Below are 17,876 nucleotides of genomic sequence, written 5' to 3'. Positions count from 1 at the left end.
GGCTACCTAGTTGGGCCCAGTTAATTAAGTACGTGGCATATCTCCATGTTAACGTTTACAACATCATCCATTTATATTTCTCTTCAAGTATTCAGTATTTAAAAAAACAAAAGTCACCACTCAATAATTGCTAACTCCCTCTCTTAGGCAAAATCAGAATCACTATGGGAATACTTTCCTCTGTTATCAAGAACACAGAGCTGACTGAACCTCTCTCCTTCCTTAGTCTTCCCTTTCATTGTCTTCATCAGTCATACCACCTCTTTCTAGAAAAACTCTTCCTCCTAATACAATATTTTGAATACATGGAGTTAAACAATACATATTATAAGAATTCATTTTATACATTTCTTTTTGTCTTTTTCCATGAGGTTACTAGACAATTTGAAATTACATCTGTGGCTGATATTATATTTCCTTTCAGTAGTGCTGATCTAGATGAGACACTTAGGGTGGGGGCAGGAGGAGGCCCTCAGCATTCATGTGCATTTCTGAGACCTTTCTGACTGGGTGACAATCATCAAAATCTCCCTAATTCAGGAATGGGTGCCCTTAACTTACTTAGGAATTGCTTCAGTGCCTCTAAAGAATCCGCAATCCCTTCCAAATGGGTTTATCTGTTAAAGAAATATGCTGATAGGTTATCAAATATGATTTATGAACTATTTTAAAGGCTTCAGTTCTTTCATGCAATTCTTACACAATCATATTTTGCAACTGAACAATTTTTGCAACTTTCACTTAAAAGCAACAAAAACTGTATAGAGGTCATATGATAACTTCATTATAGTTTTAATGAAGATTGTTTTAACTATCATATACTTTGACTCCTTCCAAAAAAGTCTCAGACGTTGTCCACACTTGTCAAGACTCAGTCCCTCTTTTATAGAGAAATGGTTTTAAGAATTTCAGGCAACTCAAATGAACTTCTACGTGGTACATACTCCCCTTCCTTAACAGAATAGGGTATGCTTTCATCTGTCTTATACTGAATTTTACACACAAATATCTACTATAACTGCATTTATTCGTTGATCTGCCTAGTCCAAGCTCCCAACAGGGAGGAAGAAGCCTACTTTACTCAAAATTGCCTTACTATAACATAGAGAAATGCCTAAGACAATAAAGATATTGAAAACAGGTTAAATAAGCAAATTAATGAAGAAGCCTATGACCCAGATGCACACATATATCCTGGAACACCAGTGTGGGGAATAATTTTCTCTATGTAGTCACCTTCTGTACCTTATCCTAAAGACCTATATGCAACATTGAAACTCGCAATGCAGGTGTTAAGAAAAAGTAACTTTGATAGTGATAAACTAAAATCCCTTTACCAACAGTAAGTAGAAAAATCATTTTGACCATTAAAAAATTAAATAATCTGGTTAGCTACATGGGTATATATAGACTATTCATTTTCAAAAAATTAGAGCATATAGCTTAAATATTTATAGAATAAAATTTGGTCCATTACTAACTCAGTTTTAAATTGAGATTGGGGTCATGCTGTGCCTTGCTAATCATAATATCTGTGAAACAGCAGCATCAGCACCACCTGAGAGCTCCTTCGAAATGCAGATCTCAGACCCAGTGCACATAAAATGATGCATACATAAATCATAATTATTATTATTATTGTGATGATGACAACTTATTATCAGTAAAATTGGCAGACATCTCTTAGATGCTCAGCGCCTCATATTCATCACAGTGAGTAATGAATGTAGAATGAACAATCCTCAAAAGTTCCACTTATTTTTCTGCTTAAAAATGGGTAAATTTTTAGCTATCACACTCATAAATTCTACAAATTTTGCCAAATAAATGTGCTAAGAACTTTCATCTCTCAACATCTAAGCAATTTCTGTCTGGAAGTTGACATGCTCTGATTTCTATTATATTAATAGCACAATGAATCTGACAAACATCAAAGTAAATATTAAGATTGAAGTAAACCAAAGGCTAATTTCAGTTAGATAAAAAGCAGCTCATCTTAAGGAATATTAACATTACCTTAGCTAAGATTTAACACATTCATTCCTACAAGTAAAAGTATAGCAAAAATTTTTTGAAGATTTGCTTCTTATTTAAGCCAAGTAAACACAAAATGAATGAAATTTGTTCTTTTTCTTTGAAACTTGTTTTTTAATTTTTACATTTTTACAATACAGAGCTGAACAATATGTAATACTGACAAGCGGTTCTAAGATATGAAATAAGAAAAACCTTAAAAAGTCAAATTAAAATTCAATCTACATGCATTTATAATATATATCAAAAAATGTTATGGTATAAGAAAAAATATGAAAAGTAAATATTGAAAAAACTGTAACACAAGATAACATTGTCATCATTCATATATTTCAGTGATACCTAGCTAAATACTAATTTATTTTTGGGCCAAGTGACTTACTAATACAAGTCTGTCAGTTTATGATCTTCAAAAAGAATCAAATAACCATAGGCAATAAAATAAACCTCAACCCAAACCTCAAGCCTTACATAAAAATTTACTCGAGATGGGTCATATATTTGCATGTAAAATGTAAACCAATAAAACTTCTAGGAGAAACGTTAGAGGAAATCTTCAGATTCTAGAGCTAGGCAAAGAGCTCTTATACATGAGAACAAAAGCACAACCCAGACAGCAACAACAATAAAAATCAATAAATTGGACTTTATGAAAATTAAAAACATTTCTGTTAAAGACCCTCTTTAGAAGATGCAAAGATAAATAGTTACAAAACAAATATCTGACAAAGAACTTATATCTAGAATACATTTTTTAAAAGTCTCAAACTCAAAGGTAAAAAATAATAATAATAATAATCAACCCAATTAGAAAATGGACAAACAGCATGAGAAAACATTTCACCAAACAGGACCTATAATTAGCAAGTAACATTTAAAAAGATTTTCAACATAATTAGCTCTTAGAAAAATGCTAATTAAAACCATAATGATCTATCCCTATACAACTAACAGAACTTTTACTATTAAAAAATGTGACTAAAACCAAATGTTAACAAGGATGCAGACGAACTAGATCTTGCACATATATCTGGTTGGAATGCAGAATGGCACAGACACTATGGAATAGTTTGGCAATTTCTTATAACACTAACATATTCTTGCCATATGAACCAACAATCACACTCATGGGCATTTCTCCCAGAAAAGTAAAACCCGTATGTAAATATTAATATTTCAAATTTATTGAAATATTTTAATAGCCAAAAACTAGAAATAATCCATATGTCCTTCAATAGGTAAACAGTTAAGCTGTGATACATATACACACAGTAAAATACTATTCAGTGACAAAAAGGAACAAACTAGTGATCTATGCAGCTTGGATAGATCTCAAGAGCATTATGCTGAGTGAAAAAAGTCAATGACCAAAGATTACATACTGTAGGATTTAATTTTCATATCATTATAAAAAAGGAAAAGAAATGTTACACAGATGGAAAACAAACCACTGGTTGCCAAAGGTTAGAGATAGGGTAAGAGGGTAGTGTGAGTAAAAAAGAATGAGGGAGTTCCTTTCCAACTGCAGATGTAATAGTTCCATATCATCATCATCATGGTGGTGGTTACATTAATATATACTTGTGATTAAATTGCAAAGAAGTAGATACACACAAATAAGTGCATGTAAAAAAAAAAAAAAAAAAAACTCATGAAATCTGAAAGAGGTCTGCAGATTGTATCAATGTTCACTTCTTGGTTTTGAGACTGCAATATAGTTATGCAAGAATACTGCCATGGGGGCAAGCTTGAGAAAGGGTACAGGAGCCTTCTTTGAACTATTTTGCAACTTCCTATTAGTCTATAATTATTTCAAAATATTTATTTTTTAAATCCAGCCTAACACAATTTGCAGTTCTCAAAATTCACTCTATTTTTAAATGTCTTCTAACCTTTTTTTTTTTCTTTTCTTTGGCTTATTGTTTTTTGTTTGTTTTTAATGTCTTTTAGCACTAAAGGTACTCTGGACCTGCTACAACAAAACTTCAGTTATTTTAATACACTTGCTTCTATGTACTTCCTACTTCTCCATTGTATTTATGAGTAGAGGTTTACCTAATACTGCATGAATAGCATATAGTTTTCAATAAAGGGCACCTTGGGGAAGTGAAGCAAAAAAAAAGATCTGTTAGTTTCATTACATTCTTATCGCTAGCAAGCACAATTTTAAACAACCAGCATAACACTGCCAACTGAAACGATCAAGAGGATTGAAGACTCCCATGTGTAAATAACAACAACAACAAAAATATACAAATAACAAAAGTCTCAGAGATTTTTAATGCAGAAAGATGAGAGCTGGAAAAAACATGGAATTGACAAACATGAACTCATTCGTGAAACTCCAAATCCTGGAATAATAACTAACCCTCTGGAGAGAAGACTATAAAGCAATTAAAAAGCAATAGTAAGTTAGACATAATTACTCATGATCTAAATAATGGTACACAATAATCATGGGTAGTAAGATCATAATCTCTTAGGAGAGAAAACTTTTTTTTTTTTTAAAGATTTTATTTTTGGGGACGCCAGGCAGCTCAGCGGTTAAGCATCTGCCTTCGGCTCAGGGCGTGATCCTGGAGTTCCAGGACCCAGTCCCACATCAGGCTCCCCGCAGGAAGCCTGCTTCTCCCTCTGCCTGTGTCTCTGCCTCTCTCTCCATGTCTCTCATGAATAAATAAATAAAATCTTTTAAAAAATAAAAAGATTTTATTTCTTCGAGAGAGAGAGAGAGAGAACCAGCACGAACAGGAAGGGCAGAAGGAAAAGGAGAGAGTGAATCTTACACAGACTCCACACTGAGCATGGAGCCCAATGTGGGGCTTGATTCCAGGACCCTGAGATCATGACCTGAGCTGAAACCAAGAGTTGGATGCTTAAATGACCGTGCCACCCAGGTGCCCCTTAGGAAAGAAAACTAATACGACACTAGACACAGCAATGATCTTCTACTCTGACATCAAAGAAGAATTGTTGTACTCTTCCACAAATTGCTCTTCATCCTATTATCACAAACAAAACACTAAATTTGCCTATAATGATAAAATCCTATATTTATATAAAAAGTCTGTGCTAGGTATGTTGTAAGAATGACAGTTACACATCTGAAGCTTTCAAAAGAAAAACATACGAAGGTATATTGTTAAAGCCCCATAAACATATAAGTCATTACATAACGAAACACAATCTGTGTTTAAAGATTGAGCATAAATTAACTGACATCTTTTAGTTCTTCTCTCTAACCTCACAAATACAATATAACTTGAAGATAAATCAGATCATTTTTAATGAACCCAAGAATACATGAAAAAGTGCTAGTAATTGACAAATTCATTTCCTCCCAAAATATTCTCATATTTTTAAAGAGTAAAATATCTGTGAAATTAAAAGGAAAAGATAATGATGTGCCCAAGTCTTGGAGCCAGGTAGCTGAGGAGACCCAATCAGCTCATTTTGGACCAGAGCAGTCAAAAGTCTCTATATTCCCCTAAGAAAATAATCCAGAAAAAAATACTGATAAGTTTTAGAGAAATGAAAGCCATGACTCGGGGACTGATAATATTGAGGGATGTGGCTCTAGACTTCTCCTGAGATAAATGGGTTTTGCTGGGTTCTGCTCAGAAGGTTTGGTATACAGATGTGAGATTAGAGAACTACAACATATATTCTCCCCAGGACTTTTCATCTTAGGCAGAAGTAGTGTCCTTTATGGAGAAAAGGAAAGAGTTCTGGGATGCTCTGATTAGGTAAGGCCAAAGGACTTTTCTCAGAAAGATGTGAATAACTAAAAGCCTTGACTACTGAGGCTCACTTTCAGCTAAGAATGACCATGAGACAGTTCCGGTCAATAATTTTTAAAGTGAAAGACCTAGATGGAGTTTACAGGAAATCTAATGTATGCTTGGCTAAAATGGACAAAGTAAGCTGGCATGAACATGCTCCTACTGGGAAGACAGATGTGAGGTTTAGATGTGCCCCACCATCTTCTAAGCATAAGAATAAAGACCGTGGGCAAAGGAGAGTAGAGCAGAAAGATAAAGGGCTCACTGCAAAAGCCCAAACCATTCACCTCCACCTTCTTTGTGAGAAATACGAAGTTCTACTTTAATAACTCAGTTTGTGGGATTTTCTGTTTATTGAGGGTACATAGGGTTTTCTGTTATAGAGACCTACATAAATAACTGATTTTATTATGCTTCTGCAACAGAGAACGTACCTGTATAATGCAGTTATTCATAATTAAATATAACCTGTGGCTGTTGTTTACAATTTATGAAAATGAAAATAAATTAGATATGATATTGAGTAACATATGATTTCACTGGTAAAAGAAATATTTAATTCTCACTTGCTAAATATTTGGAAAACTTCAAGGTTACCTATACAAGAAGTGTACCTGTAGACTTGGTTTCTGATTCTCATATTTTAGATTACAGACCTAGAGTACATACCCATAGACTGTGACTCATTGTAATTTCTGTTCAACAGATCAACTAAAACATACATGAATATTCCATTTTTCTGTTTTTTATCTCATTGCAAAATAAACATATCAAAAATAGCTGAACTCATCAAGTAAAGAGAGAGAAAAGACAAGGCAAAATATAGTATTTAAGTTTTATTCTTACTAATAGATTATATGTTCCGATTCCACTGGACAATTCTTTCATTTTCAAACTTTTAAGCGCTGTTATATATTTTCCCTTATTTTCAAAGTTATTCCTGTTTATCAATAAACCTGATATAACCATTCCTCCAACCATCCAGAGTTCAGGAGAAAGAAAATCCCAGTAGCTGTTTGATGCCCAAGAATATGAACAGTTAGCAGTCAGATCAAAGACGAGAAAAGACAGAAAAGAAAGATCAAAAGAAGAGTGATTGTAAGCTTCTGCAGGCTAGCATTTACCTCTCTCTCTAAAGGGAGTTTTGTGCTCATTATATCCAGGACTCATCTTGCCTTCAGCTTATAGTAAACAGGCAATTGCCTTATCATTTCCTCCCCAAATTAAAGGATCAAAGTTTAAACATATTCTTTTCCTTGTATACTAGACTATAATTAAAATTACTACTTCCAAAAAAAAAAAAATATTACCACCTCCTCACCTCATTCACACAATGCTCTACTAGGAAAGAGAAAGAACCCCTAAAAGTAAAGACACCATCCAACAAAATGAAGAGTTGTGGAGAATTCCTGGTCATGTTATTTATCTGATGCTTGATTTTATGATATAGCATTAAAGAAGCTAACAGTAATAAAATCTTTTGAAAATAATATCTTAGTGAATATTTATGATGGAAGGCTATGTTGCTTATATTATTATCATCATGAAATAACTATTATTTATTCACTGAGGATCTTTAATATATCCCTAGTCCCCAAGACACTCCTAGAAGATAGGTCCCACCCAATTCTTTCCAGAAGAAGAAACTGAGGCTCACAGAGTTTGGTGAATTTGCTCTCAGATTCAAAGCTATTAGCACACATGAGAGCTCAAATTCAAGCTTCATCTCACTCTTATACTTTGCAACACACACACAGCAATATTTTTATACATTTTCCCATTTTACATGTTAGGAAACTAAATCTAGAACCTAAATTATTCTAATTACTTAAACATCAAAAACACAAGTTTTACAAATTAGTCACTATAACTTAAATAACATCAAATAAGATGCAACATAATTATATAATAAATTAATGATTGCAAACTGTATAATAATGTATGTTTAATGTGGTTTTACCTTTTATTAATGTACTTAGTTCCTGTTACTCTAAACACAAAACAGAATCTGCTGCTTTGGGATGTTAAGCACAAAAGAACCCTGGGTTCAAAACAGTGGTAAGCATCTACTGATGGGTAGACATCATAAGAGGAGAATGTACTCTTCAGTAAAAAATAAACTTACTTCAGAATGAACTGGTAGCAGCAATTCTCTCCAATGAAAACACTTTCATGTTTTCCTTTAATATCTATAAATGTATAATTGAAGTTTAATCCATGCTTTCAAATAACAGCAGCATGATATTCTTATCAGTCTAAAACTATAGCACATTTCACAGGGACTATATTAACATCTCGCTGACTAACTAGGGCCAGCTTGGTGGGAGCTGAACTGAATCCTCTAAGAAGTTATCACATAAAGAGTCATTTCTCAGGAGGTGGTACAGCAGGCACCAGAGCCTAAACTAAACCAAAATGCTCCATCAAGTCATTTTAAGGCACTTTGAAAATGAAAAGAGGTCAGAGCCTCTTGCCCACCACTGTAGAAAATTCAGGAGTAACTGGAATTGGTACAGATCTCAGCTGCAAAGGGCAAATAAATCTACTAGTACAGAAGACTGGGCAAGATACATCTTGTAATCTTCAGATTTTCCCCTGCCTTCTAGAATCACTGACATTTGACTTTCCTCAGAGCCAACAACTTGGCCAGGTACTGAGAAAAAAGTGCACCATGCGGCTTTGATGTAAAACTTCTATGCTGTGAGAATCAATTTTTGGTGTGGCTGCTGATACACCAAGTCCAAAGTACTTTGCCACTCTGATTAGCTACCAATGCAAAAGCTATTTTCATCTCTAACAAAATAGAGATGTTCACTGTAATTGTAACATGTAGTGTACTTGGGGTCACAGAAACCTCTCCTCCCATTCTTGGGCACACAATCTGACATCAGGTTCTCTAAAACTGAATACCCTTCAGTGATTAAACCTTTAGGTTCTGTGAAAGTATCTAATTAATAATGGTTTTCTTGATTTTCTCTAGTTATCTTCAACTCTTTACTCAGACATATATTTCCCTTCCCTAGACTGTCAAACATCATCCCTTGGTAACTACTGCTTCTTTTCTGTTCATCCAAGCATTCCCAACATTTTTAGCTTATCGTAAGTTGACCTGAGACTCATTGCTATGAAAAAAGAGAAAAATAAATAGACTCAGAACACATTCATTCAAATACTATACTGTTCCCTATAAACCAGGTATACTAAACAAACAATACAGAAAAAGTGCCCACCCGTGGGAGCAAACAATCTAGTAGGGGATACAAAAGGGCAGAAAGATAATTACATTACAGTGGATGAACATCCATAGGACGAGGGTGTTCAAAGTGATACTTAAGAAGTCAGGCTCCTCATCCAGCCTGGAAGAAGGTATAGGATGGGGAGAAATCAAGGAAGGTCTATGTCTCTAACCTGTTTCCAGAAGCATGTATAGGGACATATAAGATAAGCAAAGTATGCATAAAACAGAACAAACAGCATGTACAAAAGCACAGCTAGAACCATTATCTAGACCAAAACACGTGGCCTCCAACACAGAATATTCTGGCACACTTTCAACTGATATTCCTTCAACATTTGTTAAAGAACTATTTAAGGACGACTGAGTGGCTCAGCAGTTGAGCATCCACCTTCAGCTCAGGGCATAGTCCTGGAGCCCCAGGATCGAGTCCCCGCATCAGGCTCCCCTCAAGGAGCCTGCTTCTCCCTCTGCCTCTCTCTCTCTCTGTGTCTCTCATGAATAAATAAATATTTTTTTAAATCTATCTAATGGGGTAGAGGAAAATTATATTAGTAAAAAGTATATAAAAGGATTCACTTGTTCATTCATTTCCACTAAGCTAAAGGAGTCACTTCTGATAAAGATCAAAAATGTATCCAATGCTTAATCTTTTGCCTTTTTTTCAGTGATTTTTCTAGACCCCTAACTTCTTGTGAGCCCACACAAACTAAGAAATGAAAACTTTCAATATTTTAAAAGTGCATGTGTAAAATGGATATCATGTTTCCAATTTATTCTAGTGATATTTAGTGCCCCTTATAAAATGGCTCTCGGACATCTCAGCTACCTCTCCAGACCCATAGGCTCCCTCTGGTTAGATGGTACAGAGTGAGAAGGAAGGTCCAAAGATGAGGCTATAAAGGTAGACAGAGACCAGATAATACAGACTCTTGCACATCATGAGAAATAGTCTGTAATGCCTTAAAAACCATGGGGAATTATTGAGAAAATTTGAAAAGAGGGAGCAACTATGTGACTGTGCAAACCAGGCTAGAGATGCTAGAAACTTGAGTAGGATGAAAGCAGTAGAAATATAAAATGGCATGTAGTTGAAAAACAGGAGCTATAATTGACTAGACTTGGAGATAAGAAGAAAGAAGAGGTGAGAATTAAGGATAAGTGTTAAGTTTTTAGGCTTGAGTAGTTGGTAAATAAGGATACCACACACAGAGATGTTGAATTTTGTACCTCTAGGACATCAGAAAATGAAGCTATTTATAAATATGACCAAGACAAGGAGATTTGGGGTTGAAGATAGACATGGGCAGCCTCAGTATATAGATGGAATCCAAAGGATAGGGGAGAATGCCCAGGGAAAGTATACAAAGTAGAAATACAAAAAAGGACATAGGGAAGAGCCCTGAGAATCTCTCAAGTTAAACGGTCAGAAAGAAATAGAGGAAAAACCATTAGAGATAATAGAAGAAAAGCAAAAGATTTTCATGACTCCAGGGATCCACAAACTGGCACAAAATGTCCAATGCTAGAGATAAAGAGGAAAGAGGTATTCATTAAATTACCAAGAAGTCATTGTTTGTAAACTTGTTGAAAATAGTTCTAGAAAGAAAGATCAACCCCAGCCACAGTACTACTAACCATGTGAACTTAAGCATTTGACCAAATCTCAGATTCTTCATCTGTAAGTCATGAAAAATAAAAACCCTTCCTACCTCATGGTTTTGTTATCAGGATTAAATCAAAATCTAAAAATACTATGTAAACTTTAAACAGGGGGTAGAGACAAGTGTTATTGCAATTGTGCTGTTCTTCAAGCCATTCACAAATGTCAATTCTCTGCGTTCACACCCATGGCTCAGAAGTCAAATTTGACTTTCACTGGCCCATATAATGTGTCAGCAGAAGTGACTCACTCCTAAACAAAAGCTGTAAGAAACAGTGTATAGTTTAACATGTTCTGTGCTCCCTACAGCTAACATTATAGAAGCATATTTCAAACTGAAGCCTTCATCATCCTAAATCCTTGAGTGATGGCCATGAGAAGAGCCTAACTCACGATGACATGTAATACAGGGACAATTAAATGTTACTGTTTTAAAACACTAAGATTTTGAAATTATGATCACAGCAGCTAATTGCAGTATAAATAACAGATGATAAAAGGACAGCCAAAAGGAAAATCCCATCTTAGAAGGTAATCAATGAGACATAAGGGCTATCACAATGCCCTTATGTACTAATTTTTATTTCTCAGAGTAATTCATTAGTCCTCACACTTGATTTAACAGTCTTACAGTTACAGAAAAGGTAAATAGATGTACTTAACAGAGTTTCTAACAAAGATACCTTGGTTGGGAAAGAATGAGACAGTCCATCAATGACAAGAAACTGTCTCCCTCATCATCATTCTTAAATACTGTTGTTTGTGCTATATTTTTTTTTTACTCCTTAGTTAGCTCTACTCTGCCCCTGAATGACTGGTTGTATATTTGTGTTAGGCTGAAGACACAACACCTCAGTGGTTTATTAGAAATAAACAGAAAATATAAAAAGTAACCAGGACCAAACTTTATGAGGGAAGAATTTTTTATTCTTTAAATGTTAACAGTAAAAGTTGCCGCTGCCAAATGCCAAGTTACTATTTGATATGCTTAAACGCAACATGTGTGCTGGAAAATGGCAACTACTGAGAACCAAGGCCAGAAGTAGAATCCAGGTCAGAATGAGCCCACTGGACCAGCCTTTTCACCAAGAACATTGGATTGCCCCATCTTTATTCTGGCCTTTGTCCCTCTCATTAGTTCTGACAAACCATGAAAGGATCGTAACTGCTTCAATCCCAATGGAGCTGAAGTGAATTACATGAAAGAAACACTTACCAAGGGTTGTCCAGCTGTAACCTCTTTTTTTTTTTTATGGGGTGAGGAAATGTAAACAAAATCTTTCACAATTCTTCTTTTAGAAATGTCTTAAGTATCATTTCCAAAGCATAGAAACAAACTAGTATCATCATAAATAAGCACATTAAAGTTTGTCCACCATCTTTCGCTCTAAAATTTTTGACTATTTGTAAATCAAATCCAATTTTGAACTATGAAGATTATGCACTTTGAAAGCATAAACTGTAAATACTGAGAGCAATCTCACAAAGCTGTAGAAGGGCCCAACCTGATGAGCCCAGCAACAGCTCAAGCGGACTACTCTGAGAAGGGCTCTTTCAACAGGATATACAAACTCTGCAATGAGATGTTACATTGAACTTTGTGTTCCTTTTTTGTTCATAGGGAATCCTTAGTAAATGGTTGCTGGGGGGGGGGGGGGGGAGCACCCGGGGGGGTTCAGTGGGTCAAGCATCTGCATTCAGCCTGGTCCCTGATTCCAGGGTCCTGAGATTGAGCCCAGCATCCAGTTCCCTGCTGAGCGGGGAGTCTGCTTTCCCTCTCCCCATACCCCTTCCCCTGCTCATGCTCTCTCTCTCTCTCTCTCTCAAATAAATAAGATCTAAACAGTTGATGGATTAAATGCAGGTAGTAAGGGACAATGCCAAGACATGAACTTAAGATTTTTTTCCAAATTCCAAATGAATCCTGTTTCATTACCCCCAATACTGCGTCTGGCCAATACTTAACTAGCCATTTTCTACTACTTGAAAATTTGATCATGCATGTTCTGTTACCACGGACGTTTTTGTGCTGGAGTCACTTGGCTAAAAGGGCAGAAACCATTAAGTCATCATGTGCTTATCTCATAAATCTAACTACTATAACTAATATAACAACTATTGTAATCTTAAAAACTATACTTTGAAGTTGAGCACAAGACTAAAATTGTCCTAGCGACTTAATTGTCCTAAACCAATTTATTGCAGCAAAAGAAAGCTAACAGCACCTAAGTCGACCCCTAGAAGTCTGGCTTTCCTGGCCTTCCTCCCTCTTCCCCTCTGCGGGAGGGCAAGGCCGAACGCAGACAAATGTTGCTGACAAATGTTGACTCATCAACGTTGGCCCACGGAGGTGGGAAATAAAGCGGCCAAGATACACTTCCTGCTCCCCAGGAGGGGAACTATTAACAAGGGAAGAACAAAAACTGCCTGAAAGGATCCAGTTGGATGTAAAAGTCACAATATTTGCAATGAAATACATGAAAGTCGTACAGGCGCGATCACACACGCCGGGCGTTATGCACAGGGAAAGCTCAAGGGCACCCCCTCCCCCCGCCCCCGGGCATCCCCCCTCCCCCGGGGCATCCCCCCCCCAGGCCCTAGCGGGGAGCCACAGCGCGGGCCAACGGCGCAACACCGCGGATTCGAAAGCAAGGGAGGGGGAGGAGGAAAGTTTATTCAGAGCTGCCACGTCTAGTCCGGGGGCCAGAGCCGTCACACCCGCACTGCCGCAGCCCCTGAACCCAGCTCACGGAGCCGACCCGGCGCAACCTCAAACACGGGATACCCTGCAAGGTCCGGCGGTGGGCCCGGGAGGGGCCGGCGGGGGGCGGGGCCGGCGGGGGCGGGGCCGACGAGGGGCGGGGCCGGCGGGGGCGGGGCCGGCGAGGGGCGGGGCCGGCGGGGGCGGGGCCGGCGGGGGGCGGCGGGGCGGGGCCGGCGAGGGGCGGGGCCGGCGAGGGGCGGGGCCGGCGAGGGGCGGGGCCGGCGAGGGGCGGGGCCTGCGCGCGCGGAGCCCGCGCCTGGAAACGCAGCCAGCCTTTCCCTTGGTGAAGGAAGGGGGGATGGGGAGGAGCACCCCGAGGTGGCGTCGGGCCGTACCTGCGCTGGAAGTCCGGGGCGAAGGGTTTCAGGTACGGGTCGATCTCCAGAAGCCGGGCCAGCTCCGGCACGTCCGCCAGGGCTGCCGCCAGCGCCTCCTCGGAGCAGTCGGCCCGAGCCGCCGGAGCCGCCATCTTCTGCCGCAGCCCGCGTAGCCGAGCCCGAGCGCGTCGATGGGAGCCCGAGCGGGCCCCCGAGCTCTCGCTGGAGGGAAGGCGGCGGAGGCGGCGGAGGCGGAGCCGGAGGACGCCGAGGGAGCTCCGGCGGCCCTGGGCCCTTTATAGCCGGAGAGAACGGCCGTCGGCCCCCTCCCCCCGCCTCCTGCGCGGCGGGCGGAGCGGGACCCGGGGTGATCCCCGGACGCACGTCCCGAGGCGGGCGGGGCGGGGCGGGGCGGGGCGGGGCGGCGGGCCCCTGCGGCCGCGGAGCTCGGCCCTGCCCTCCCCGGCCCCTCCCGCGCGCGGCGCTGGGCTCAGGTGGGTGTGTGGTTTCCTGGCCGGGACCTCCTCCGAGTTCGGAGACCCGTGCCGCTGTCGGGGAGCAACACCCTGGAACGTGTGCCCCGTTCCCTAACCGGAGCCCCTGCGGGCTTTCCTGTCGTCGCAGGGATCAGCCAAAAGAGTTAGGATGCTGGAAAGGTCCCACGGAAACTGGGATGTTCCGGCACGATTCAGTGTTGCCAACGCAGAGAGTTGAAGCCGTGGCGAGAACTCTGACCACCATTCCCCAGACCTCAGAGAGAAACGAAAGGGGGAAAAAAAAAGCAAAACACCTTTTTGCCTTTGTTTATAATTGTAAGAAACGTTTTTCAACGATTAAACTGAAGTATCCTTGGTAAGACAGATGGTATAGGGACGATCATTAAACATTAAATGGGGGGATCCCTGGGTGGCGCAGCGGTTCGGCGCCTGCCTTTGGCCCAGGGCGCGATCCTGGAGACCCGGGATCGAGTCCCACGTCGGGCTCCCGGTGCGTGGAGCCTGCTCCTCCCTCTGCCTCTCTCTCTCTCTGTGACTATCATAAATAAATAAAAATTAAAATAATAAACATCAAATTGGGTTTCAACTGCACCACTTACTAATGCAGTGCTCCCGCAGGAAATCCCTTTTCCTCTTGGCTTAAGAAGAGAGGCCCCTCTGCAAACTTCCCCGATTGGAACTTACTTAGTTCTTTGATTTCTGCTGCTAGCTCAACAATTCTTTTTTGGAAAATACAGAATCGTATGTACGTGGAGAGAATTGGACCCACCCACCCAGGAGTCTCCAAATTGCTTTGAACCTAGGAACTGGACTCAAGCCTCTTTCCCCGTTAAGACTTGGGTGTGGAGAATCCTAGGGGCTGTGGAAAAGAAAGAGCATTGATTAAAATTGGCCTTGAATTTTAAGACCTTGAAAACACTTTTTGTGAAAGGGTTTATAAAGGACTTGATGAGAAATACCTAGCAACAGAGGACCTCAAGTGAAAGAGTGGAGGACTTGAACAACTTTCAGGAAGACGAGTCTATTTTCCATGTACATAACAACATGCAAATGTCAGTAAAATGTAAAACAACATTGACACTCAGAAACAGGTTACCCAATAAAACCACAAATCTGTATCTCCAATCCTCAACTTTTCTCACAAATCCAGATTCACTATGTGCCAGCTGTAATCTCCCCCTCTAGCTGGCTAGTAGACCTAAACCAACTATCTCCAAAATACATCCTAAATCAGTCTTATGTGTGCTGTCACTCATGCGAGTAGTCTCTCATTTGGACTAACATACCTAACTGGTTTCCTTTTTACATTCTCATCTCTAACCCCCTGTCGGGTGTTTTTTCAAACTAATGTGCATATGAATCACCTGATGATGTCATTAGAAGTGCTTCCTCCAATTTAGTTCTGGGTGGTACCTCAGATTCTGCAATTTAAACAAGCTCAGAGGCAATGCTGCTGTTGCGGGGTAGGGGCACAGTTTGAACAGTTAGGATCTCCACAAGGAATAAATCATACAACTTAGATGACATACTGGTTCACCCAGAGTTAAACTTCTTACCATTCCCTAACAATGCTTGTATAATCTAGTCCCCAACTATCTTTCCACCACTTTTCTCTACTTCTTCTCTTCTTATCTGGCTTTACCATTCTTTAAGAATACTGACTTTCTTGGGACTCACTGAGCAGTTTGTAGCCTTGGAGACTTTTTACTTGCCCTTCTCTATTGGGAATTGTCTTCATGACTCAGCTCTCCATGGCTGGTTTCTTCCCAGCATTCCTTGAGATCTCCACATAAATGTCAACTCATCTAGAGAAGCCTCTGCTTTTACTACTTAAATAAGATTCTTCAGTATCTATTACAGCATGTTCTCTCCTATGCAACAATTAACAAGATTGAGGTGTTTATTTTTTCTCTCTCTTTTATTCTTTTATGTACTGATCTCCCCCTTTAGAATGTAAACTCCAAGAGAGCTAGGACCTATTCTCTGTTACTCACTATTGAGAAGTACTTAATGAAGTCCTATGTGACAGCCAGTTCAGTTTCCTAGGTACTGGGATTAAATGGTAAGACAAGCCTCAGTTGTTACAAAGCTCATATAGAGGGTGGGAGGGGAGAGAATGTCAAATAACATATAAGAAATGCTTCTCAAAACCCACAAATGCCCAGTTGTAAATAAATGCAATAGTAATAAATGTAGCTTAATTAAAATTAAGCTAATATGCCTGCTTAGTTCTGGTGATAAAGGAAGGCTTCTCAGAACTGACATTTAAACTGAAGTGTAATGACAAGGAACAAACCATAAGAGGAAGAGCATTGCAAGTAAAGAGTTTGTGCAATGGGAATGAGTTGAGTTGATTTAGTCACAGAAAAAGAATTTTTGTGTACCTGCTAGATAGTGAGAAGGAGAATACCAGGAAGTACGGAAGTACGATGTGAGCTAGGCAGCTGTTTGATCATATAGGACCTCTAATTTTAGTTTTATACGATGCTGTTGAAGAGTTTGGGCAGAAAACTGATTTGATTTTATTTACATTTAAAAAAAGGTTTTCTTTATGGAAAATGGATTATAGGCTTACAAAAATGAGAGCAAAGAGACTATTAGGATGACACTACAATGCCTAATTGGATATGTATTCCTTTAAATGCCTCTATAAAGGGATGCCTGGGTGGCTCAGCAGTTGAGCACCTGCCTTTGGCTCAGGACGTGATCCCGGGGTCCTGGGATCGAGTCCCGCATTAGACTCCCCACAGGGAGTCTGCTTCTCCCTCTGCCTACATCTCTGCCCCTCTCTCTGTCTCTCATGAATAAATAAATAAAAACTTTAAAAAATAAATAAATTCGTCTATAAAAATGTGCTAAAACTGGATGAGGTAAAGTTTACACAATTCTATAAGATTACCAAAAGTCATTGAATTACACATTTAAAACAGGTGAATTTCATAGTGTAAAGTATACTCTATGAAGCTAGTTTAAAATTTTCTCTTATGTAAGACTGTAAGACTCTCCTTACAGTGTATATAATGGCTACCAGGTTTTGATATCCCGGTCTTCAAATGATAACCATTTATTTTTGGATTAAATTCAGCAGAGGCAATAGTCAGCTAAAGTTCCTCTCTACACCTACCTGCCACACTTCTCAGAGGACCTGGGAGGAACAGATTGTCATTTTATCCTCAGACTTGTTCACCCCCTAACCTCTCTCTAGATGGCCAAGTGGTGGGTGTTCAATGTGATGGTAATTGTCACCACCTGGAAGTCAATGTGAGGCAAACAACTTTTTTTTCAGAGTACTTAATACTTTTTAGATGATAATGATTTTCAATTACTTTGGTCACAAGTTGGAGGAGAATCAGTGACCTAAAGGTGAAAGGCTCTAACTTTTGTGACAAATCCTCTGAACTTTTTGTCCTCTCCATTAAAACTTAAACAATTTTCTTTGGTCTCAGACCTACCCAAGCAAAATGGCAGTTTTTATTTAACTCAGAGTTACAGACTTCCTTTATGCCTTTATGTCATCTCTAGTGATTATTTTTTATGTATGAAATTTTCAGTATTCTTCAACTGTTCCTTATTTTACAAACATT

General features: G+C 39.2%; 1 protein-coding gene and 1 long non-coding RNA gene across 2 annotated transcripts in view; one reads left to right on the top strand and one right to left on the bottom strand.

The window, feature by feature from the left end:
• The window catches only part of GBE1 (1,4-alpha-glucan branching enzyme 1), a 268,368-nt gene extending 254,173 nt beyond the window's left edge, over nt 1-14,195 (bottom strand). The window contains exon 1 of the mRNA XM_038581192.1: nt 13,814-14,195. Within this exon, the coding sequence (XP_038437120.1) occupies nt 13,814-13,947 (134 nt within the window). The 5' untranslated portion in view covers nt 13,948-14,195. The remainder of the gene's footprint in view (nt 1-13,813) is intronic.
• On the top strand, nt 13,322-15,197 carry LOC111093498. Its single transcript, XR_005382091.1, has 2 exons — nt 13,322-13,507; nt 14,420-15,197. It is a non-coding gene; the product is annotated as an uncharacterized LOC111093498 (long non-coding RNA).
• Nucleotides 15,198-17,876: the final 2,679 nt, after the last annotated feature.

Source organism: Canis lupus, chromosome 31, assembly GCF_011100685.1.
Source record: "Canis lupus familiaris isolate Mischka breed German Shepherd chromosome 31, alternate assembly UU_Cfam_GSD_1.0, whole genome shotgun sequence".
Lineage (NCBI taxonomy): Eukaryota > Metazoa > Chordata > Mammalia > Carnivora > Canidae > Canis > Canis lupus.
The sequence above is the reverse complement of the archived record's forward strand: the minus strand, read 5'-3'. Positions and strand labels throughout refer to the sequence as shown.